This window comes from Rissa tridactyla, chromosome 1 (assembly GCF_028500815.1).
Source record: "Rissa tridactyla isolate bRisTri1 chromosome 1, bRisTri1.patW.cur.20221130, whole genome shotgun sequence".
Lineage (NCBI taxonomy): Eukaryota > Metazoa > Chordata > Aves > Charadriiformes > Laridae > Rissa > Rissa tridactyla.
The window spans coordinates 61,546,124-61,572,321 of NC_071466.1; the positions used below are offsets into that span (position 1 = coordinate 61,546,124).

At 39.0% G+C, this 26,198-nt stretch overlaps 1 protein-coding gene across 2 annotated transcripts in view; it reads left to right on the top strand.

Moving 5' to 3' along the window:
- The window catches only part of PCCA (propionyl-CoA carboxylase subunit alpha), a 294,708-nt gene that overhangs the window by 162,251 nt on the left and 106,259 nt on the right, over window positions 1–26,198 (top strand). For both annotated transcript variants that reach the window (XM_054188011.1, XM_054188012.1), the window contains one exon: window positions 19,665–19,767. In XM_054188011.1, coding sequence (XP_054043986.1) covers window positions 19,665–19,767 — 103 coding nt within the window. The remainder of the gene's footprint in view (window positions 1–19,664; window positions 19,768–26,198) is intronic.

The following is a 26,198-nucleotide window of genomic DNA, read 5'->3' on the forward strand; positions in this document are numbered from 1 at the left end:
TGTAGTGGGATTCTTTGTTGCAGTAGTTTATGTGGCATTGAGGTTAATACAGGCCACAAGCTGAAGGGCAGTTTGCCTTTCCTGTGTTAGAATAAATTGTATTATGATTTGGGTGGAGCACCCGCAGGTGAGTTTCCACTGTCTGCATTGCTCTGTGCCCCTGGCCTCACCAGCAGTCTCCCAGGATTAAGCGGCCAACTGTTAGCTACAACAGCCGCTGGAGACTTGCGTGTGCTCAGAGTTACAGGAATATAGACGTTCACTTTTATTATGCAATCTAATATTCAGAGCATTTTCTGTGTTTTGTTTTTTTTTTTTTTTAATTTAACTGGTCATTATTTAACCATTTTTCTTGGAAAAGGTTGTTGTGGGGTGTGGTGTTTAGTTTGTTTTTTTTTTTTAGAGATAATTAGGTAATGAAAATGCTTGGTATTTTGTGAGCCAGATACTAATGTGACTATTTCACTGTGATATCCAGATAGTAGGGGCACGTTTCCTACAGGAAAGTGCCATGAATGATTGATGATTGTTTCATTGTTCAGCTTTCAGTTATTTTAGCTAGGACTTTTCCTACTTATTCCATAGTTCAGTTTATTGTGAAACTGGTGCCACCCACAGCTGCTGAACAGATTTACAGTATCTAGTAAAATCCCAAGGTCTTCTAGACAGACCTCGATTTTGTTTCAAGTGGAAACATATTTTGGCTGAAGTGAATTCAGCTTATTTTACGTCTGTTTGATGTAGTTAGCATTTGAGACCAAAAATGATGTTGTACAGTTGAATCTTCACATTTTGGCTTTGGACTTGTTTTCATTAGTGGGTTGGGAGGGGAATAGGAGAGTGACTCTCCAGGTGTGGCTACATCATGCTATCTCATGGGTCTACTAATGCGATGTTTGTACTTCTAAACCCAATTGCCTACAGCACTTCCTATGCGTTGCTTGTGTTGGCTGCTAAGTGTATTTTCCTAATTTTTCTATGGGTTTTACCCTTTCATCATTTATGACTTGGAAAAAAAACAATGAGGCTGCATGCCCATATTACCTGATACTACATGCAAAAAGATGGTAACACGTTGGAAAATGTTTTATATTGCTAGCAAAAAATTAAATATTTTTCTTGCTCGTGTTTTTAATATGGAAGACTGGGATTAGGGAGTCTTGAGTTAAATTCCTAACTGTTCTTGTGGGACCTCAGAGAAGTCAGTTGGATTGGACCTCAATTTGCAGAAAGACTAAATGGCTTTAATACTTTACTACATTATTGAGGTTTTGTAAATATTTATCAACATGTATAAAGTCTTTTGAGAAGTAAAATGTATGATGCTTTCTAAGCATGAAGTAGTACTTTCACAGGAACTGCATAGTGAGAAGTTACAGATAAAATACAGGCAAGTTTTTGTCAAGTTCGGAAATGGCTGGGCTGAATTTTTATATGTTTTAAAATTCTAAAATCCAGGGGTCCAGTGCAGTGGACATAACACAACTGGTGAACTGCAAGAACAGAAATGGATATATTTATCTTTTAATTTAATGAATTATTGTGTGTGTGTGTGTCTAAGTTGGTTACAGATAGATTGACGTAAATCCTCAGGTACAGGCAACAACTAATGATGTTGCGGATGCCTGCTTTGCCTTGCTGTTGCGTAATTAGGGCAGGGAGGGAAGGGCTCCCAAGAGGAGTGGAGCCCTGCACCTCTGGGGCAGGTTTGCTTTCACATGGGCTGCACCTATTACCCTGCTGGAGCCTGGGACAGAGCCAGCTCTTTGCCAGCCTAGGGCTTCCCCGTATGGAAGCGTGGTCAGCTGCCCAATAGGAGAGCTTTCTGGTGCTCCTGCACTGCTGGAGCAGCACAAAATAAGGCTATGTTACATTAATTTTAAGGAGGAGGAAAATGATGTCAGGAAACTTCACTGGAGTCATCCACTTGGAAAGAGGGAGAGTTCTTTCTTGCAGCACACAGACACTGCTGAATTGTATCAATTGCATTATGGGACTCTCATTTCTTTTTCTCCACCCCCCACTAGAAACACAGTAATAACATGAACGGTTATTGCAAGTACAGCTGAATATTTATACTTGTGCGTTACCCTACAAATACCCTCTAGTGTGATATAAAGATAAAACACTTTGTTTTCGTTTGGTAAGGATGACTAAGTCCAGCTCAGTTGTGGCTTTCTTCATTCCCTCACTTTGGAGTTATGCACTCATCCTTGGCTCATGAAAATAACCCTGTCTTATCCTTACTGTTCTGGTCCCCTGCTCAACAAGTCAAGCATTCTTTTCGTGATTTACTGTTATGCCTGTGAGAGTCCTCGTGGTTTTTTTTTTTTTTTTTTCTTTCCCAGTACACTAGCAAGGTACTAAGACTGTTCTCCCTCTTCTCGTGTGACATCCCTGTTTATAGTGGGCTCTTCTGCTTGTGACAGCCCTCTCTTGTCTCTTCAGGTGTACTTAATGTTGTTCTTTTGACATCTCATATTTGATTCATCTAATATGATTTAGGGTTTTTCGTAATTTTGCTTAATCACTGCTAAAACAGCTGCCGTATATAATATGCTAGCTGCCTTCAAAATCTGGTATTATTTACCCTTCTACATTGTTCAGTTGCTTATTACCGAAAGAGGATTATACGGGCTAGAGACAAACAAGTGGATGCAAATATATGAAACTGGTATTTTTGGCCAGTGGAAATGAACTTATGTAAAATATAAATGTTGAAATGGGACATCTCAAGGTAGCATTTGTGACTTTCTACAGAATGTATGTGTCATATTTTTTCTTTGGTTGGATTTAATGGAATCTGAATTGATAACATAGGTAATAATAAGGTATTTATATAGTTGTTTGAAAGCAGAGCCATCATTCCATATGATTCATGAAAATCTATTCCAAAACCAGAATGGTTGGTTATGGGAAATTTTTGTAGCCTGTCATCCCTCTGTCATTTGTAGGGAAAAAGATGTCCTAGGCACTCAGGAATCCATGGTTGCTCAATCTTTAGAGTTAATAATCATTAGGAAGTCATTATGAAGACAATAATGATGAAAAGTTTGAACCTTGCTGAGCATCTCTTGGGAGGACCCCCCAGAGCAGTGGCAGGCAGCGTGCTGAGGTGACTGGTGAATGGCTTAGTAAATGGACCTGGCTAAGTCCCTAGGTTCAGTTTTTTATTTTCACCATGTTTGCTGGGAAGACAGCAGCTGCTCTAGCAGCTTTAAAGCTTCTGTGGCTACTGTTCACTTAATGCTGAAACTTGAATTTGTATCGTGTACACACATGAGTGTTTTCTGTTGTGCTGCCGTATTCCTGGCCCTTTTTAGTTGTGAATCTGGTCCTTTTCTCATCCGTGCTTTGCTTACGGCCTCTTCTTCTGCAAGGTACTCTCTTTACCGTAGACCTCTCTCTCTTTCCTTTACTTTGATCCTTTTTATAAGACCAGCAATTCTTTCCTCTTATGTGGGTTTACACGTCCTAAATCTTTTCTTTAATATTTGTCGTGTGTCAAAAGTATAGGCTTGAAACTGTGGAACTAACAAGGTGCGTGCTAATCGCCATGTGCTCTTTGGTCGTTTTACAGCTATTTTTAGCATAGTTTTTGCTCTCCTGTTTGTTTTATTTGGAGTTTTGAAGGGCAGAAATGAAGTTGTATTGGAGGATTTTAGGGAAGGGCAAAGTTTTTATTGACTTTGGGGGACTCTCAGCTCAGTAAATGCATGTGTGACTGTATTCACATGAGGCGTTTTGTTGATGTTTCTTTCCAAAGATTATTAACACAAAAAAGATAAGCATGAACATCAGGACCTTACCTTGTGAAGTTTCTTGGGGCACTGGCTGTGTCCTGCTGTTTGTTTTTGTAATGTATAGCTTATTCTGGATGCTGTTGCGGTAGAAATGTTATCAACAAAATAATATGGGAAGAAAAAGTCTCTCATTTAATATTGTCTGCATACTTTTACATGTGTGTGTCTTGATTTGTCCACTCTTTACCATGCTTGCTTCATTCACGGTTCACAAAGACTGTAGTTAAATATAAGATATTGATTGAAGGGATAGATAATTCATTTATACCTTTGTTATTGAGTATTACAATTTTCAGCCGTTTCTTTTTCCTTTGATTCTACTGCAAAAGTGGGATGGGACACAGAATGGCCTCATTATTGTAGGAGTATTTCTCTGTTCCCTGCAATGATTCCAAAAGCTCTTGCACACTTCATCAGTATTATTGTAATTCTTTGGCTGCAGGATATTTGGCAGCTGTTGCACCCCACTGGCAAATCCTATTCAGACTTCACTTCCATTCACCATTGCCATTGGAGAATTGATTTCTCTCTCCTCTGCTCTAACCTTTCCCAATTCATTTTGGATTGTTCAATGTGAAACATTTTAATTTCATATCATACAGCCATTCAGCTCACAATCCTTTTTTAACCTGTCACCAGGGTAACAGCATAGCATGCTTTCTTTAGGCAATCAAGTTTTTATTTCACATGCTTAATGTTGCATTAAATGTTTGCATTTTGTTTAACCCTCTTAAATACTTTGAACTGGGGATATATTTTGCAGGGTAATGAAGTCTCTGATTTCAGTGTCAAGTCTTCACAGAAATTGCCTTACTTAAAATAAAAAATAAGAAATCAGAAGATGAATGCAGTAATGAGAAGACTATTAATAAAATCCCAAATGGTTGAATGAGGCGAGCATCTGTAGAATAGCAAAAATATTTTTCTTCTGGAAAAACCTTCTAGAAGCTTATATTATAATCTTTAGACCTACACTTTAGGATTACCTTTACCTGTAAGTGCTTGTAATCAAATTAATGCAAATATAGGATTAACCATGCAATAACATGACTTTAAGAAGTGAAATGTCTGGCCTATACCTGTCAACCTGCTTCAGACTACTTGCCAGATGTGTGTGTAGAACCGTAAGCTGAATGGCAAGTGATTTATATACATAAAAATTAGAATTTAATGGGATGATGCAATTGATGTGGAATCTTTAAGTGTCTGTTTTTCCTATGCATGCAAACCATCATGGCACGAACAACAGGCTATATTCATTTTCTTGGAAATGAGAATAATAATGAATTTAGAATAGGTGGTTACAAAAATAAAATGAAACGGATGCTTCCATATCTGAAAAAGCATTGATTTCATATAACTGTGACCTTATAGAGCCTGTCCCACTTGTCTTGGTAAAGGAATAGGACCAGCTAGGTTCGCCCCCACCTAGTTAGCTGGAATTTAAAAAAAAGTCTGTAATAGATGTCTTTAAAATACACAGAATTTCATATTCTATGTCTATAATTAGAGGTATAGTGTTAAAGACTTTTTATCCGTCTTGTTCTATTCCCAATTATGTCGGTATAAAATATGGGGGGGGGAAGTATTTAATTTTAACATAAGTGAAACTTAAGAACATGGCATTGCAAATAAGTCCAGACTTTGCTCATTTATAATGAAATAAACCCACTGTAATGAAAGCACTAATAATATGCATTTTAATGCTTTGGAATACTAATTTTACAAAGCTTCTCATTTGCAAAATAGATCATACATATCTAGCATTGTTTAAAAAAACAAATTAATATCTGCATTACTGTACTAGCTGGAGTGTTTGGATTTGCATTTGATACAGCTTTTTTTGAGGAGACAGCTGCTTATTATAGATGAGACCCATAGAGTTGACTTTGTTAGAATTTTTCTTTCAACGGCATATAGCTAACTATACAAGGATAGAAATGTAGTTTCTTCTATTAATTTCCAAGCTTTCTGTCCAGTTTCCTTTTTTCTCCAAGTTGTACTATAAGCTACCAAATATTATTACCTGCCAAAAGAGGTTTGGCAGTGTTTTGTTACTGAATTTTGCCAAAAGGAGCCAAACATATGGTAACAGTTAATTTATTGGTTCTTCTAACCTCAAGGGAACTCTTACAGAGAGCATATTACCTTTTTATCTAACATATTTTAAATATAAGAGCTGTTGGCTTGAAATTTGATATGCCGTTATAGAAGCTGACCTTCAGTGCAGTTATGCTCAATTCAGTCTTGTTTAAGGGTAAGATTAAAAGTGTAAACATATAAGATTGAGCTAAGGCTTCTTTCTTTTCACTTCTGCATAGTTCTAGCGTGTGTGTGTTTAAGTGAAAATATTGGAGAAACGTTTTCATGAGAAAAATGAGTCCTGCCTCTCTCTCAGAAATCCTGGAGAGCTCTCTCTTCACTTTCTTGATAAGACATTTCCTGGTATCTGCATTACCAAGTGATAATTAAAAAAAAAAATTTTTTTCATTTCTTTACGTGAAAGACCACAGGCCCATTTGTTGCTCTGTGACAATGTAGATTTGCCCAATTCCAATGGGAGAAGTATTTGAGAGGTAACATTGCTAATTGTGCCATTATTCACTATCTTGGAGTGGACTCTCCTGCCTGAGACTTGCACAACTCAGAATCAGTGATCTGCTACTTCCATTTCAGGTAGTCGTCTTTGTTCCACCATAGATGCTTTATATTTTCGTCTCCGTAACCTGGTGGTGTTTTGAATCTCAAAAGAAAACTACATGGATATGTCATCATATTTCAGGTGGGATAGTTGGGAAAGCTGGTGCCTTAAATAAAAGATATCCAGATTTCTGATGTCTTATAGTAAGTATTCAAATACCTGGGTATTTTCCCCCGGTTCTGTGTTGCGACTGCTCACATGACTTTTCCTTTTTGTGATTATGGATGATTCTTTAATATCTTTTACAGACCATTCTTTAATGGTTTACTTCTCCATGTAGTTAGATGTGGTGAATGGAGTTTGTTTTGGCTGTGGCTTCCCTTTTAACATGTATCTTCAAAGCCGGTAGTGTGTGAAAGACTGGGCAGGAAAGAATAGTGCAGGACCTGGTTCTTTTGAACCCGGGGATGTTTACCCATTGACTTAGAAAGGAGATGATAACAGGTCTTTATCCTGTCTCTCTGTGGTGCTAAGTAAAATTACTCTTGCTGCAGTTCATAGTATGATGATACAAATAATTTATTTATTTGCCTATTAAATTCCAGGTTTAAAAGCACCTCAAAAAATCTGGGATATTTGATTAAATTTTATTCTTCCTAGGTTTTAAGCTTGTGTCTTTACCCCAGTGTTGTGGTATGTGTTTCTGAGGCTCCTCTCTCTGCCATGGGTGGTGGTCTGGTACACCGTGGTCATGCAGTAATGATTTTCTCCAGACCCTGCTGCCTATTTTTCTGCCAGACACCGAAATTTGAAGCAGGCTGTTGTCTGGCTGCACCCAGTCCTTAATGTCCTTAGACAAGGGAGATGCCATAAACCAACAGCTTTTCTCTGTTCCTTGAAGTAGTGAGAGCACCTCTCTTTGAAATCCTATGTTTTCCCCACACTGCTCTGCAGCAAATCCTTTTTTCCTGTTTCTCATATCCTTAGGCAAATCACAACCATTTTAAGATGCATAGTGACATTAAGTCCACCTATTAGCTGTGATTTTTCCACTCTTTGATCTTGGACATTGTGTTTCTGTCTCTAGTACAGGCTTCCTTTTCGCAAGTCTTAACACCTATTTTAAGTGAACCCTTCAGAAGAATAGAGTGAATCTCTGTTGTGATTTCCAAAATCCTGGTGGTCTTATGGCCATTTAAGCTTCAGTCTCCTTACATCGAGCGCTGCAGCACCATTCCACAACTCTCTTCAACTTCCTTAGCTTTCAGTCATTCGTATCCATCATCCCAGAAGGAAGGGGTAGCAAGAGCTGACAGCATTTTGCTGTTTCATGGTTTAAAAAAGTTGGATTGCTGTGAGAAATCATTGCGTTCACAGCCCTTAAAGGGAGGGACACATCTCTTCAGAGATGGGGGCAGCTTGTCTCGCTCAGTAAGGCCCAGAAGGGGCTGCAGTTATTTGCATTTTAGAGAAATTATATTGGATATGGGTGAGGAGACTTTGGGCTTAGAGGGAACATGGCTGTTGTGGGGTATGAATTCCCTCAGCAGGAGCCAGGAGAGTACAAAGGAGGGGTTGGGGTTGAAGGCAAAGTTGTGAGAACCAGTTCTAAACATCTTCCTAAGGTATCCTCTCTCAGCTGCTGTACACTACTTCTGAAGGTGTATTTTGAAAATACTTTGGCTTTTACCTTTCTATTTGGTTGTTTCTTTACTGATTATCGGTAGTTTTCCATGTAAATTTTCAGGAGATACCAGTGGGCATAGTTGCAGACACTGAATCAAAACCAGTCAGGTAGTGTATGTCATGTCATGGTTTTACTTTATATTTTCTGTTCAAAATGTGTCTGTTTTTTCTGTATCAGTAAAAATTGTCTTGGTGTTCTTTTTGAACATCCTCTTGACTGCAGATAAGTTGTTACTCATGGTTGTTTATAGAATAGGAATGTTCACAGAAAAATAGTTTTATGTATTAGCTTACTAAGAAGGAGGAGCAGTCCCATCTTCTTAAACAATATGTGTAATCGTATTCATTAAATAATAATTGGATGTGTAAGAAATCATGTTTAAAGTAAAATGTGTTTTCTGTAGCAAAAAAAATGTACCTATATGGCACATGTTATATATGGGTCATGTTATTTTTATATATATATATAGGTTTTTTTATATATATAGTGTGTGAAAAATGTTTTGTATTTTGGGAATTTACTTATTTGCTTTGTGGATTACCAGACTACTTTGGTTAGTGCTAATTGTCTTGACAAAAGGCAAGGAAGGAGAAGGAACTTCTAGTTAAGTACATTGTAGAAGTGTGACGACATTCTTGTACTATTCTTATATGTTATTTAACTATCTACTGTGTCAATCACTGAATATTGGACTAGGTGGATATTTGGGCCACCCAGTATGGCCACTTTGTGTTCCCATGCTTTATTGGTCATGATTCTCCCAAAAAAAGCAGAAGAAGATCTAAGAAGACAACCCACTTTATGTTAAACTTTATGTGCAGTTGTGTTACTGCCACTCCTTGGGTCCATCTCACCTACACAGTCTGGCTTCTCTACTTTGACTTTAGTCAGCAGAAAGCTTTTAGTGGGCAGAAGACTCTTCTATTAATAGTGAGCATGAGACTCTAGTTGTTACAAATTTTATGTCCTTCAAAATCAACCCTAGTTTAACTAAAAATTTCTTCTGAAATTCTTTCATTCACATCACTTTAGCTAAGTAGGAAAGCTATGCACAATTTTTTTCTTATTGGCTTCCTTCCCTTTACTTGTGAGACTGTAATATGAACAATAGCAGGTGTCCTGTTAAAAGGGTGAAAATATATGGAAGGCAATAGAGATTTATCTTCTTTTGAATACGTATGGCTCTGTTAGATAACAATTTGAGCCTGGGTTTCTGTGGCCCAGATTCATAGTGCCTAAGTAACGTAGTAAATATAGGTAAGCATCACCTAAACGTAGCTCAGCCTATCTCAGATCTAACTCATTGTGGAGAGGTACCTTTCTCTTTCCATTAGTTATAAAGGGAAAGGATCCTTAATACCAGGTGGCAAAAGCTCAGTGGTGTGAACTCCGGATGTAAGCCGAAAGTGCAGTAGAAGATGTATTGAAGGTAATGTGAGTCACTGGAGCTCTGCTATGTGCTATAGTTGTCTAGACGTGAAGAATTAGTACTTATTGAAGATATGCATGTTTTACGTTATCTAATATAATTTTTAATGAACGCCTGGGGTTTTTGTCATTACTATATTTTTTTGTCTTTAACTTAACAGAATTAGTGGCATTAATTTGTTCCATAGGAATCTAGTGCAGAAGAAATAGAGAACAAAGCTTTAGAATCTGCAAAACATGCCACATTTTTTACGTGTTAAGGAGAGGAAGTAGCTGTCACGTTGCCTGTTGGAAACTGGCTTGAGTACCTCTAGCCAAATGCTCTAATCGCATTTGTCTGTGGCTTAGTAGATACATCATTGGTATTTGTGCTGTCACACGGCACTAGATCCTGTGTATGCAGTAAAGAAGCATCTTTTTGAAAAGCTAGCCACTGTCTAGAAAAATACATTGTTGCAAATTAGTCACTGTTCTTGGCCAGCTTCTGTTTCTTACACTATGGCATATATGATGGCTAGTAAGGGAAAAATCTGACCACCCTTTGCTGGGACTGTGTGCCATCATGAGTGCGCGTTCTGTGTATTTCCTGAATTAAGTCCCATATAGAGGAGAAATCATAACAGAACAAATACAGCTGTATTACAAAAGTGATCGCATTGGCATGAGATGGTTAAGCTCCTGGATGCTGCAAGTAAGTTTGCAGGAGATAAGCTCTGGGTGATGGGTGAGCTCTTACAATATTTTGGAACCCTGCTGAAGTCTGGTGCAAGCATTGTGCTTTCCAGGATGCACAGGAAAAAAAAAAAAGGAAATCTGTTTCAAATAATGACCTTTGGCATATCGCGTATGTGACAGGCTTCAGAGAGACCAAGTCAAATCATTGGTACTGCAAACTGTGGCAGAAAGAAAATCATTCCATACTTTTAGCAACAGAATCTGGTCAGTTCTGAGGGGACTGACACATCAAAAGGGGACTGTAGTAAGTCTTAGGTGAGAGGCCTAAATGAAACTATTCAACACAGGAAAGGTAGCATTCAATACATAGTTTTTAATAATAGCCTCAAAAAGATACTTGTAGATGTTCCGTAAGAAGGTATTTTGGTATTTTCAGTTTGGCTCTAAGACCGTTTGTTTGGGGTTTTTTTTTTTTGTTAGCTTAATATAATTTGTAATTCTTCATTTGTTTGCATGGTGGCCCTGTGGGCCTTGAAGAAGGAGGATGTTACTCCTGGTGCTGTTGCCAAATTTCCTCAGAGGTGGCCTTATCTTGATGTCTTTCCTATTTCCTTGACTGTAGTAGTTGTGTCTCACTCCTGATCTGGTTCTTGATTTAGTAAGTTGAGCAAGTGCTGACAGGTTTCACAGAATTGGGTCTTAGAAACTTTATTCTTTAAAGAAATGCTGCATTTCAGTCAGATGTTGCTGCCTTTAATGGTGGATATCACAGTGCAGGTGTGTATCTCTGAATACGAAAGGCTTAATGGGTTTTTGGTGGATTAACCTCGTAAATTACTGAGAAAAACAATGATGTGTTCAAGAAAATATTATTATATAACAGAATAGAGACAGCACTGGAGTGTCAGGCCAAGATTTCTTCTAAATGGGAGTTTTAAGTTTGCTTCCAATATATGTATTTTGTCCTGCAAACTGGCAGAATGATTTTCCAAATGTGCTGCAGTATTTGCAGTATTCTCATTGCTTTCAAATGGAGGAGCTGGCAGGTGCTAAGCACTCCTTAACATAACTGACTCTTCTTTACTGGGGCAACTAAATAAAGGGTTTTGAGCCTGAATTTAAGTATCAAATTTTTGTTTACTTCTTAAACTATGGCCCAATATCTAAACTAAATACTTGAACTTGTGGGTTTGAGGGAGTGCAACTGCAGACATTGTCATTAAGATCAAAATCTCTCTATGTGAATAAAAGATTCTTCGATATTTAATCTTGTTAGAGTGTGTACTGGTACAAGTGGATTTCTAGTTCGTGATGAGGAGCTGATACTCTCACTTGTATATATTTGCCTTTTGATTAGTTCTAGTCCAGTTCCTGTGCACTGAATGCCCATTTGTGGCTGGAGTGTGCTGGGTGCAGTTCTGGAGCCTGCCTTCTGTCTTAGGTGCATCAGTCGGGAATCTGGTTCCTCCGACTGTTCTGCAGTGTGATCCAAAGCAGGGTGAGTGCAGACGATCGGGATAATTTGCTTTGCGAACTACTCCCGATGTGAACTACAGCACCGATGTCCTCTCACCCACTGTATGTTGTCTTGATTACTTCTGGGTTATTGTACTCTCCAGAACTTCAACTGAAAAAGTGGGTCATTACTGAAATTCTAAATTCTGATAAAAGGGATGATGGATTAAAGCAGCGAATGTGCTTTGAATTCAGGTTTACAGCAGTAGTGGGATGAATAGAGCAAGCCTAACACGGAGTTTGCTTGGATGTTTCAAAAAACAATTGAGTATGGAAAGTTGTCTTATGTGTAGTTGTAAAACTGAATAGTCATTCATTACCTTATCAAACTTATCAGTAGGTGATCTTTTAATCATTTCACCTCCACTTTCCTATTAGTAGTTTAGAGATTGCTTGCTGCCTACTTTTAACATACACAGGAAACCCATAATATTCTCAACTTAACATAAAGTGAAAAATAGCACGTTGTTACTGGGCACAGCCATTGTTTGAATGGAGGTGCAGGAAGCAGGCTGCCCAACATACAGCTGCATCCCAATACCTCGTGTTATATGGAAGGATGTAACTGCTACTGGATGATGCTAACAGAAGAGCTGTAGTCCTCCCTACTGCATCACAGTGATTTGTTCTGAAGCTCTTTGAGCATTAAAAGAAGTGAGACCAATTATTGTAAGACTATTCCTAAATATCTTCACAATAAGAGAGTTAGTAAGTTTCCTTCTTGTACAGGAAAAGGAGTTGTCATTTTCCTTTTGTGGAGTGTATTATTTTTCCAACTGCCCAAAGTAAACTCTTATTAAAAACAAAGGGTGTTATGGAGAAACACGGTTATGAAATGAAATACTTTAATGGAGGAGAAAATAGCCCAAAATTTCTTTTTGACGACGAACAGATTTTCAGATTTTTCGCTCTATAACAATTGTCAGCACACATAAGTCAATATTGTTGACTGATCTGATTAAAAACACCTGCTTGCAAGTAGTTCTTTCTTTGGGAAATAGTTTTGCTGATTTAGGAAAGATGGTTTGAAAGAACAGATCGGAAGCACAGACTTGTAAATTGTATGGAAAATAAATGTCTTTTCTCTGTACTTGTGAACATGTGATTTGAAGCTTCCTTGCTTCTCATCTCACAAATGCGTGCAATCAGACAAGGAGCAACGTTTCTTATCCAGCATTTAATGCTTGTTATGTTTCCTTTTTCCAAGAGAAACCAAATGCTAAAGTAGACCCTGACGTGCCATAGGAGAGGAAATGAGTTTCAGATATCATGTTTTACATTTATTTATTTGTAATTTTCAAGGTATGCTGGCATCTGCTGAAGGACTGGACAGTCTGACCCTCCCCTGAAATTGAGAGGTCTTGGGCTGTACTTGCAGCTCCCAGGATTGCTTTGTGTTTCATCCAGTTTGTTAAATGCAGAGTGCATAGAAATTTCCTGGCGTAGGACCAAAGGCCAAAACTCTTTGTCCCAGAGGATGCATCGTCAGGCTGCAAAGCTGTATTCTTTGAGTCTCCATGAATCTCTCATTCCTTTCTACCGTCAGCAGGGTAGGATGGTGAGTCCCCTAGTGCCTGTCTGGGCCCTGGCACTTTCTCTTGAGAGATGGAATTTGAAGCCTCGCAGGCTGAGGGAGACTGATAGCCCAGACCTTTCATTCTCTGGATGTACGCACTGCAAGCATGAATTTATTATAACAAGACGGGCAATAGCAGCAATCCTGTTTCCTTTTCCTGATAGATTCAAAGGTAAAAGAGCCATTAAAGATTTTTCAAGAGGCTTCAAATTGTTGATGTTTGTGCCTGCATGCTTGGAGCACACCTTCTCCTTAAGGCTATGGAGACAGCTTTGGCAGAGGACCATAGTTCCTGCCCCCGTTCCAGGATGACGGGGGTCTAGCTGCAAAGCAGGAGGGTTTGGGTGTCTGTTTGCAGGACCCAACCCTTGCACGCTTAGAGACCTTCGGAGTTTAAGAGGGGTGAGCTCAGGTTGTCTGCAGGCTTACTTGCCAGTTAAACAAAGATGAAAGGGGTTGAGCCCGCACACTTAGATCTGGGCAGCTAGATTCACCCTAGGTTTATAAGATCTAGCTCTAACTGTTTCGTTAGCCTTGATCTGGAGTTCACTGATGAAGGCAGTGGAGGTTTTCATTGGGCACTGGATTGCAGGCCCTTATGTCAATGCAAATCCCCCAAAAGGCTTCTATTAAAGGAAAAGGAAGCATCCAGATGTACGCTGTTTTGAATCAAAGCACAGTGCACTCCACAGCATATTTTTAAAGCAGTCGTTTTTTATTTTATAGTTTACCTTCCATGTAATTCGTTTTTTTCCTGTGGTCGCTGTTTGGATAGAGTATGTGGCTATAAATATGCATATTTATTATTGATCTAAATGCAATATGTAAGAAAAATGTAATATAAAATCATTTTGACATAACTATCGAGTGATTCTTTCAGCCTTTTGGTCTGATCAGCTGGCACATAGGCTAGTAGAGGTTATTATTTTGTATGACATGCAGAACTATAATTTACTCTAATGATGGTATATTTTCATACTCTTGGTAAAAGGGATATATGTATACATATGCGCACATAAAGCAGAAAGAAGGAAAACCCATTTTTATGTAAAAGTGCACGTGATATGTATGTATGGATCAATCTGAATATATGTAGAAAACATGTGTGAATAGATGTAGAAAATACTTCAAATTGCTGAATAAAATATTCCCAGATTCTTAGGTTCCTTTCACATAATTTTAGTTCTTAAAATAATCCTGTGAAAGTGCTGCTTTTATCTTTTCTGTGAAACGATGAACTTTTATGTTGGAAAGTGTTGAAAGTACTCAGATAGTAAAGCTTAGACTTTTGTTTTGTTTGGCAGTACACTTCTGTTTAGAATTCTTTTAATCTATCCATCCCCGGCTTTTATATTCATGTGATAGTTGAAGGTTCTGTGAAGGATATTTCTTTGTATATGAACTTATTAAACCAATAATGCTCAAAAGTGTGAGGTTTACTTCCCTTTTTCCTTTTTTAACATCATAAGATAGGCTCTTGTTTGAGTTGTTAAATTTCTATTTGCCTTTCTCGAGTTTTTTTGAGGGGGGAGGGCGGAGAAAATAAGAAACAATTTATATGGTAGATCTAAAGTTTCATTAAAATTGCTTATGCCCTGTCCCAGGCATTTTAAGTGGGCCATCTGTCTAAACATCTCTCCATTTTTTTCTGATCATTTCCTCGACTTATTCATGAGCCATGGGAGGGCTCCTTTGTAGTCTCCATGTAGCTGGTTCAGTCTACCCCCACTGAATACATCTATGTGCTTGCATAACATATCTTTTCACAGTGCTGGAAATTCTCTGAACTTGGTTCAGATGAATGGCCCACTTTCTGAAGGTCTTTTTTTCTCCCCCTGCAAAGATTTGTATGCAGAAACTGACCTTGGTGGCTACAGAATCCAGCACATTATTCTTGATCATTTTACAGGCCACCTGCTGTGAAAGTTATGATGAAGGATTTCTTAATGATTCTTTGACCATTAACATTGTTTTAAGTCAATATTTCACTTTTATTTAACTGCTGAATAGGTAATTGCACAATTGAAAAACAGCTTTACGGAGTGTCATATAATGTGGTTTTCAAATGCTTATAATCTTTCAAAACGGGAGAATTTGTTATGATAGTTTGGGGTTTCTCTGTGTTTACGTAAAGTATTATGCAGCAGAAATATCAGAAGTAGAGAGAATTTGTAAGTTTTTTTCCCCCCAGTGTTAAACTCACATTTTGAATTGGAAATAAAATAAATAAATAAATATATACTCAATTTCCTGACCCTTTAGGAGCTGGTGACATTTATCATAGCTCATTACATCATCAACAGTAATCAGAAGAGGGGTGTTTATTTGCCACAAACTGCAGAAAATTGTAGTTTTATTGAGTTCCTTCTACCTGATTGGTTGATGACAATCAAAATGGACAGGCCAGGATGGAGTTATTACTTGCTTTTGTGAATGTCTGTTTTCTTTCGTTATTTGTTTTTGACTAGACTAGATAATGGTTTAACTAGTGTCTGTTTTCCACGTGCATGGTAAGTGTGTGTCCATCTAAAATTTTTAGTGGTTGTCTGCTTTCCTCTCTGACAACTTGCAAAGAAAGCAGGAGCTATAATTGCTGCATTATTATAAAATATCTCCCTCTCTCTGCCACGGCAGTTGGGGGTAAAAGGGACATAATACACTCTGCAGTGTATGAAATAAATTATGGGACCATTACATCGTCTGTAGTTGAACAAACAGCAACAGAAGTTGAAAATAAATAAGCAGACAAACACTGCTGTTTTTCTTCTCGCGCTGTTTACATGTTTTTATAACTTCAGTGCTTTAGAGTAATGCTTTTATGACTTAAAACCCGGCCATCACCATACTTTTCATCTGTGTCCCTATTGCTCGTGGCACTTCCCTTTAGAAGGCAATATGGAGTGGAGAGGTTCAGAAGTGCCCATTTCTGCACGGAGGGAGTTCGTAACACCCGCCTCCTGTCGCTGCGGTCACTGTGCTGCCTTTGCTCTCTCCTCCTTGTGCGTGATACTGCTGGCAAGGGACGACAGCGCACAGCTCTCTGTGGCCCTGCTTCCCCTTCACCTGGCGCTCATCTTGCTGCCAGACTTGCATTGCTTCCTGCAGACGGTGATACATGTACATGTATATTTTTATATGTAAAGAAAGTAAATTTTTTTGATATGTCATCTGCCAAAACTGGGAGAAGAAAGGGGAGGGCATGCTGAAACCTATGAAAGACATTGTGTGGTTTCTGAATCTAGGGTTGGAGGGCCCTTGAGTTTTTTGTGTCTTTTATCGTGGCATTATTTTTTCTTTCAGTATTTTTTTTTCTGTAAATGGAATATGCCAGATTTCAGCCCACTGTGTAGAATTTTAAAAATTCCACATTTTTGAAAATAGCCAGAAGTTTGTGGAGTTTTCCATGAACTAGTGCAAAATATATTCAGAAGTCCAGATGTTTTCCCTTTGGAGGACTTAGAAGAGTTCTCAGCTAAGGAAGCAACCTTGGCCAAGAACAGAGAGATTATTTCCCATGCACCAGGACTTAGACATTAAAAAAAACAAAACAAACCCACAAAACAGCAACAGAAAACCCCACCAAAAGGTCCCTTAGCCTTGTAGAAACTTCTGCATTTCTAAAGTAGTTCACAGACTTGAGCAACTTCCTTTCCATATTCAAGAAACTTGCACTTTGATCCTTACTTTTGGACCTTGTGATCCTTACTAATATGAAAAAAAAAAAACCCCAAACCTCTGAATCCCATCAAAACGGGGTCTACTACAAGATAATTTATTTGAAAAGAATTTGATTTAATGAAGAAAAAGTAGGATTCTCCTGAGCTAATATAAGTATCTGACTTAGCCAGTGTAACTGTAGGTTACAGTTACAACGCCACAGGCTTTTGGTTAGCAGAGCTGAAAAACGTCCCTGTGCAAATGGATCTCGCAATTCTAGGAGGGAAGTACAACTTGCTGTGTCCCTGGTATTAGATGCAGCTCTCGACCTTGCCCTCCTGACCACCAGTGTTGCGGAGAGAGGAATTATACGCCTGTGTGGCTGTTTGAAACCCAGGCGAAGCAGTGATCATAGTCATGCCTTTCAAGAGGCATGCATCCTGTTTGGAGATACACTTGACAAAGCTCAGCAAGACAGGACCGAACAAAAATAATCCCTGCTGGAGAACGAGACTGTCTTTCCTTTGATGGCCAGCAGCCAGATTCATGAGGTCACTTCCAGTCAAATGCAATATGAAGCAGGGCCGTGCCAGCGAGGTTATAAGGAATCTCATGCCACCAGTGAAGCGGATCTACTCAGCTGTGTTTGGGATGAGGTTTTACCTCTTATAGAAGAAATATGAAGTTGCTATAAACCACTAAATCCTGTTGGTTATTGCAGTGGAGTACCATGGAGAATTTGGCCAGGCTCTGCCAAAACCCTGCTACGTTCCTCTTTACTGGTGCTCTGGTATCAGGAAGCGCAATGAAAACATCTTTCGGTTTGCTGCCTGCTACCTGTGCAGGAAATTCCTCTTCCTCTTCAATTCCTCTTCCTCTTCTTCAGGAACTCCTGTGTCTGTCACGTTTCCTATCAGCCAGTCTAAATGTTTTGGTGACATACAGGAATTTGAAGACGAGGTGCTGCGAAATGTCATTGCACCCAATGAGCCTTAGATATTTCCTCAGATCTGTTGTTTTGACAATTGTCTCTGTATGTTAAATGCGAAAGGTAACACTTGGCGTCATTAGTATGGGAACCGGTTATTTTCAGTATCTGTTTTCATGAACTTTATGGGTAGTGACAGCTAGAGGTGAGCTAAGATGTTAGGCAAAATCTGGTGCAGGCCTTACTTGGCCTGGATCCCGAAGTAACTAATGATAAGTGTGCATCTCTTTGTCAAGCTTCCATTTTCCTTTTTCAGGCACATTACAAGGCACAATGTTTGGAAACTCCTTGTCTGATTAGGTACATAAGCTTGTACTTGCTTGGATTTTAAGTGTCTAAAAACCCAACCTTTTTAAAATAATTGTTGAAATCCACAGAGAGTCGGTGTCTTATTCTTGGCTTAGGCAGACAATTTCTCCTCCTGTGGCCTCTGAAGGCCTCACAGGTGCTTCTTCCTGTTGATTCCACAGGGAACCTCAGGGCTGCCTTTGGGCAGATGTGGTTCACTGGGCACCTGAATCCTCAGGAAGATGGACATGACACGATAGAGACGTGTTTCCAAGTTTTAAGACTCTGAAGGCTGCAGTGAAATGGTATAGTAAGCTCTATAATGCACAATAGATGAACTTTATAGCAGAAATTATCCTGAAGAAGAGACCTAATGGTGATGAACTCATTATCTCTATAGATTTCTTACAGAGAATCTAAATGTGTGTAGGAGTTGTTGTGGAAGAAAAGCTGTACCAAAATAATGTGTCTTTGTTTTAATGGAGTTTAAACTCCACCTTCACGCTTTCTCTTTAGGCTACGTGGTGCTTGCTGATGCTAATATATGGCAGCTGCCATATATTAGCCATAACAGAAAAGTTGTAGCATACCTTTGGACACCAGTTGTTACAAGCAAGTGGAAGAGACGTGAGAAGTTAGGATGAGGAAACTGAAATAAAATATACATTTAAATAAAATAGCTAAAAATTACTTGTTGCACTCCAGATTTCTGAGAATGGAATCTCAGGTTTCATTCCTTTGCTGTCAGGTGTGCTTCTTTAAGCTAAAGTTGAAAAGATTCAGGTTTCTCCTATTACCTGATAGCTGGTGCAGCCACAGAATGCTGCAGGAATAGGTATACTATTGCATGTGGCTGTGATGATATATCATTATTTTTTCAGTTTGCTTGAAGGGATCTGTAGATGAGATACTCTAAAATGTATATTAAGTATAAAATTACTTGTTTGGCTGAATCTTTTGTCTGTAATTGGCCTTTAATTAAGGTTTACTGAGAATGAGATGAAAGAAATAGTGATTATATTTTGCCCTTTAAAAGAATGCTCCGGCTATTACTGTTGCTATTCTCCTGCCAACCCACTTTTCTCATTCTGCTTTTCATCCTGTTTGAGCTAATTCTGCAGCAAGCCCTGGCTGTATTCAAGAGCCTCCTATAACTTTATCAGCATACCCAGTGCGCCAAGGCAAATCTAGAAAGAAAGTAGAGCATTTTCTCCTTATATGCCATTTCACACAAAAATATATTTAGGTGTGGCTTTTTTTTTTCAAGTGTGCTCTCCAACTGTGTCCATAGATTAACGATATTTTATATGCCTCATGACCATCCTATGAAGTAAGTGCTTCTGGTTAAAATGGGAGAAGCATGAAATCTCTGTTAAAAATCCTTCTTCTGTCTGTTTCTTTTTTAGAATTCCTATTGCTAAATCAAAGAGAAGTAGCTGGGAGCTCTCTGTGCGTCTAGGAGATGGAATTTACCCAGTTGCAGTTTCAAAGGATGGCACATCATTTTCTGTAAGTTCTGCTCATTTTCTAAGAAATTCAATGTATTGAGTCAGTGTATATTATCCTTGACACCTACTACAATTCTCTATCTGTTCAGTGACTAAACATGGATAGATGTTGGTTTTGTCTTTTGTAGACATTGCTGTGAATTGCAAAACAAGACATTCTATGTTAATTAAATCGTGCTGGTGTACAAAGATTCTTCTCTGTTCATGCCTGTGGAGCACTTTTGTATATGCTTGTTTTGTTAATTAGAAAACTAATTTAATACCCTGTTTAGCATCTTATTTAGAAGTAAGGTCTTATGCTCCATTGTAGATATGAGGGCAAGAAAATAAGTGCAATGTCAACAAAAATTACGTTAGTTTAAGTTAGTGATTAAAAAAACAAATCAAAGAACCAAGGAAGTTGAATGCATAATCATACTGGAATGGAATTATTCAGCACCTCAGTGGTAAAACTGTATGTGGTCATAGCAAAATGCAAGTGTTTCAAGATCTTTCTAGGTCACTTCAGATGCATGTGTATGAACTATTGTTTTTATAGATATTCTAAGATAATAACATAAGCACTTAATGTTGTCAGCATGAAAGGCAGAAAGACAGACCATGACAGTAGAAGAATGGTAATACTGTGTTCAGTAGTTCATCTGTTCAGCAGAATAAAGCCAAGAAACAAGCTGGTTGGAGTATTGAGAAGGTATATTTATAGAGAGAATGACTTTTTAAGTCTGTTAATGATAATTCCACAACGAAACCGAGATTTTATTTTGAAAATAGACAGCTGACTTGCATGGTATCTGTTGACTCTTAGGCAAAAGTTTTCAAAAGGGTCTAAAGACACTTATTCTTAGAGTCACTGAAAAGCAGGAGTATGAAGAAGCCTAGAAGTTCTCTAGTTTACTTCTGACAGCTATTTACTCTTACAGAATCATAGAATCATTTAGGTTAGAAAAGACCCTTCAGATCATCTAGTCCAAGTGTAAACCTAACACTGCCAAGTCCACTACTAAACCATATCCCTCAGCACCATGCCTACCTGTCTTCTAAATATCTCCAGGAATGCCGATTCAACCACTCTCCTGGGCAGCCTGTTCCAATGCTTGATAACCCTTTCATTGTAAATTTTTTTCCTAATATGCATCCTAAACCTCCCCTGGTGCAACTTGAGGATGTTTCCTCTTGTCCTGTTGTCTGTTACTTGGGAGAAGAGACCAAGCCACACCTCCCTACAACCTCCTTTCAGGTAGTTGTAGAGGGTGGTAAGATCTCCCCTCAGCCTCCTCTTCTCCAGTTTCCAACCCCAACAACCCCTGCTCCCTCAGCTGTTCCTCATAAGACTCGGGCTCGAGCCACTTCACTGTCTTCATTGCTTTTCTCTGGACGCACTCCAGCACCTCAGTGTCTTTCTTGTAGTGAAGGGCCCCAAACTGAACACAGCGTTTGAAGTGTGGCCTCACCAGCGCCAAGTACAGGGTGACTTCTTGTGTGTCTTCGTTGAAAACACTTCTGCAACATCTACTCCATGATATTTTTTTTTATAGTCATGATGTTCACACCTATGTTGCATTTAGAATCGTGAGATTCCTTTGAAAAAGGACATTTAAGTTAATATTTCATATAATGAAAAGATTATTGTCTCAGTGGTTCACTTTCGCTTTGCTCTACTGAAATTTCAATGTAAAAGACATTATTTTCAGCTGAAACTGGTCATGTTTTTAGGTGGTTATTTTCACTTATGGGAACTGAGGTAATGAAAATCTAGAATTTCTTTTTCAGTCTTTTTGTTGGCCTAATTGGGGCAAGAAGATGCCTAACCAATATTCTTTCTAATATTACCTTTACCTCCGTCACACTGTATTTTACTTATGCTCATGATGAGTGTGAGAGTGCAAGTAAAGACAAGAGATACTTTCTGTTCCATGTGGATCATAGGGACACTGTAAAAAAGATATGGAAAAGATCAGTCGTTGTGGTCAGCACCTTTAAAAATTTTCTCTTGCAATTCTGAAAGCAGGTGGTCATTTTAGTTGTAGTGTTTCTTTTAGAAAGAGTTTCAGGAGGTCTTGAACAACTGTTTACTCAGTACCTAACACATGGCATTGCTGGGACGCTCACCCCGCTTGTGGAATGATGCTTCAGGAGCGGAGGCCACGTCTGCATGCAGCTTTTTACTGAATTAAATTTACATAATGGCCCTAACAGGCATCCTGTGAATTTGGATAAAACCCATTGCTCAAACAACAAAGCAAGTCTGCCAGATTTCAGCGCAATTTAGAGTTGGACTGGCACAGGTTTGTGTGACAGAGATGGTTCTTCCCAGGAGTAGTCATTGCCCGAGCCTTTCCTCTCTTTTTGTTGCAAGGTGGCTATCTAACAGTGGTCAGCCTGCAGCTGCCTGCTGCTGTGAAGACGACACAGGGTGGCTGCTGGTCGCTGTGGGTGTTGCATAGACCCTTTCTGCTGTCAGCTCGGAAATCTAATTCCCATAGCTAGGGAACTAAATTAGGAGTTTAGTTTAGCACAACTAATTACACAGGTATGCATCTGTGTGTAGGCTGTTGCTTATACTTGTCTGGTTAAATTCAATAAAGATATATCTATAAATCAGCCAAGAGGAAAGTTTACAGACAGAGGAGGCCTAAGCATCCTTTTATACTTTTGTCTCTATCGATTGTGAAGGCAACTGAACATACACGCTTATATATGGGTCTGTCCTGGATTCCACTTGCAGCTGAGCAGCTGCATTGTAAGCTGCACGGTGCGTCTCCAGGAGGTACAAACTCTGAGAAAGGATGCTGAACATGTAATGCTATTGCTGCTGATGTATCATTTTAATGTGCAGAAAATCATTCCTACCTATACCAAGGTCTAAACATCTCTCTCAGTTTAGACAGCGCTGTTAAACAGTTCTGGTGTCTTGCAGCAGAGCGAGCATTACAGCTGATGTAAGCCTGGCTTAACAAGGCGTATATGGAGTCTGATTTCTAGTCCTTCAGTTTGTTATTGAAACACTAGCACCTTCAACATAATCAAGTGGTTGGTTTGGCATTAGCAAACTAGGCAAGAATAAGTAGTTAAGCATGACCTTATTTTTGTTGTTTGTTTTTGTAAATTCCTTTATCTCTCAAAAAGTTGCTTGGGCCCCCTTTGCTGCTGCTTTTCCTTGGCAGGGAAGGCGCTGAGGGATAGCAGCTAGAAATCCCATCAGGGTGGGGAGGAGGGCAACAGACCTGTGGAGGTTCCTTGTGTCCCTGCAACATGCTACTGCTGTTACCTCTCACTGCTAGGTGAGGAGAGAGGAGAGCAGCCCTGGGGAGCCGAGCACCCCCCAGCATCACGGTGAAGGGGTACATAAGCAATGGGGAGGAAGTAAGGGTGTCAGGTAGGGCAGGCTGTGTACCCTAAAGGTTGAGCCAGAGGGATTGGTGACAGAAGCTTTTGCATTCTGATTCCACTTTAATCAAGCCTGTGTACGTGGCGAGAGATAATTCCTTATTTACTTGCATCTGGAAAATTCCTTAGCTGGTGAAATAGTAGGTGGATTTTACTGTGACCAGAGGTCTGTCTCATTTAAACCTTAAGGTATAGTGTGTTAAAATACTGAGTGTGGGTTTGTAAAAAGCAGGTAACTGTTCTTGCATACCAGGGTTATTTTTCATTGTTTTTGGATAACTAACTTATTTTTCATTCTTACTGGATAAATAGCAGAGGGAATGTTATTCCTTATTAATAATTTTCTTTTTGCTGGGGTTCTTGTGTGATTGTGCTACAGACGAGAATGTAGTAAACACAGCTCAATCTAGAATCTTCTGAATTATTATTCAAAGCTTTAAAATGGAAAAACAATGGTCTTAAAACTTCAAGGAAGAAAAGTCAAAGACTAGGAATGAGAAATTTTGTTTCTGATCAGGAGGTATAACATACCATCAGAAAAAATGGGGACATTCAAAGCCTTCTTTATTGAAACTTTGCTGTCAGAAACACAAGCCTCACTTTTTGAACTTCTGCATTTACTTTTTGCTATTAAATTGGTGTGACACGGGCTCCTGACTTTGTGGGTTGTGTCCCCTTGTGGCTTGTGACAAAGATAGCTGAATCTGTGGTGCAGTTAGATAGCCCAGTGGGAGGGCCACCTTCACATTCCCCTTCAGAAGTTTGCTCCCGCTGCAAACTGTGCATTGCAGCGGCAGCGTTCGCATCCTGATTTACTTTGTTTACCACTGGGACTCTTCCAGCAGAGCCTCCCTTCTTTTTTTTCCTTAACTCTTCTCCTCTCGCCAGCCGAAACCTCACCACCTCACAGTGTGGAGTGCTTTGCTCTCTGTGCAGGGAGTGTGAGCAGCAGGCTGCTCCGCGGATCCCGCTGTTCACCGGCAGATCATTCGTCAGCATCTCGGTCTATGGGTCATCTGTGGTTTTCTCCCTTTATCATGAGAATCTTAATGAATTGTGCAGTGTTAACTGCTCTTTGCTTGGTCGTTGTTTTTCAGGATTTTGAGTTTTGTAACCGTCGTGGTTTTAAGCATTTTCTTTGTAACAGAGGTCCTTGATGCGAGCTGGCTTTAGGCCGCTTTAGAGGCCTCGCTTCCCCAAACTGAAGGACTTAAAAGATAAGTGGTCAAGTGCGAGCAATACTGTTTGCCTGAAGCAGTGCAAACAAAAATATTGGTTTTCTTGTTTCCAGTAGAGGTTAAAAACTATCAAATTACTGACTTGTAATTTGATATTTTTTTCTTTTAAAATATATGTACCTCTGTTATTCTGAAGCCAGCAACGGATATGCTAATACTTAAGTTTGTATAAAATTAGTGTTCTAGCATTTTCAGTATCAGACAGTTGTTTCTGGTGATACCCTATCAACGTAATGACAAACACTTACGCAATTAAAAGATTCTAATGACCTGACCTGAGAATTAAAATTTAGCAACTTTGAGATCCACTTACTTGTGTACCAAGAACTTGTCAACTAAATTAATGTATACGTCATTTATTATTTTTCTTTGTTCTTTGTCCTATTTATCAATTGCTAGAACAATCTTCAGCTAACTGCTTGTCATATATATCCATTTAGTTCTTTGGAGGACAGATGATCAGATTCTGGGCTTTGATTAGTATTCTTCTTATGCTTAAAATTTTTCCTCTCATCAACGGAGTAGAAGATCTTACAATCAAGAGGAGGAATACCCTCCTTTACATCAGACTAATGTAAACCCAGCAACAAACAGCCCAGAAGCATCCCTCCATCGAGCGCTGGAATCTTTTGTTTAGTTCCATTTCAGACAGGAATCTTTTTCATCTTGCCCTTTTCAGTTGCCAGTCTGGCTGTGAAGTGTGTTTATTTTATGATTTCATTGCTACAAAGACTTGATCCCATTTTGCTGATGAAGTTTAGAGTTTGTTCGTTCTTTACAAAGCTTGAGCGTTCTGCAGAGTACCAAAGGGCGGGAGACACAAAAGCAAATGGGAACCTACATATATTGAGCAAACCTAGTAGCTGTGTGGTTTCCCTGCACCGTACTAAATTGTGCCTTCAAAGCCAGATGTCAGCCACCAGGGACCTGTGTGATGGTGACTTTGCCTATTCGCAGACTTTCATTCCTGGCTGCTCACGGCCAGTGTGGAGTCCCTTTGCCAACGGTGTGCTGGATGAGAGCTGCCCTCCCCAGCTGCGTTGTGAGCAGCCCCCTGGCCACTGGTGTCTGTAGGGCTTCAGTGTCACAGACAGCCATGAACCAAACTTCTCCAATGTGGATGGATTTCACGTAGGTAATACACTTAAAATGTATAATAAAAATAATAGCAAAGAATGTAACTGGCCTATGCAAGGGAGAACATAAATATATTGGACCAGGTATCCAATAATAAAGTTCAGTTTGTTGGATCCACCACTGTATAATTTTCATTCAACAAAAGAATGGAAGATAATAATTAGGTGACTGTAGTGCAATCTTTTCACTGGTATAACCTACCCTCCTTACTTCCTTCAGTATTCTTCGGTTTTATTTTTCTGTTATGAATGTCACTTGGACAACTAAAGAACGGTTTGTATTAGTATCTTTGTGAGCGAGGAGGTGGTAGAAAAAGGGTGGATCATCTTGATTTTTGTCTACACCTCTGCTTTCACAAAAGCAACGAGTGAATCCAAAGACTCAAATGATGAATACCAGCACTGTGTAATTACGCTTTAGGAGATAGTCATGTTTCTTTTTGTTTGAAGTTTGTTAGTCTATGTGTAGGTTGAGGATCTAATTTTAGTTCACCAAGGAATTTGTAGCTGTATTTTATGCAATAAACTGCATCCTTGGAAAACTTTTTGACATAATCCATTTTCTGATTCTTTGCTATATTATAGGAATCCTCTGTCTTGAGAATTCTTTATTGCTGATTTGCATCATTTGCCTGCAAGTAATTGTTATTATTCTCCTTTTTCATGTTTGA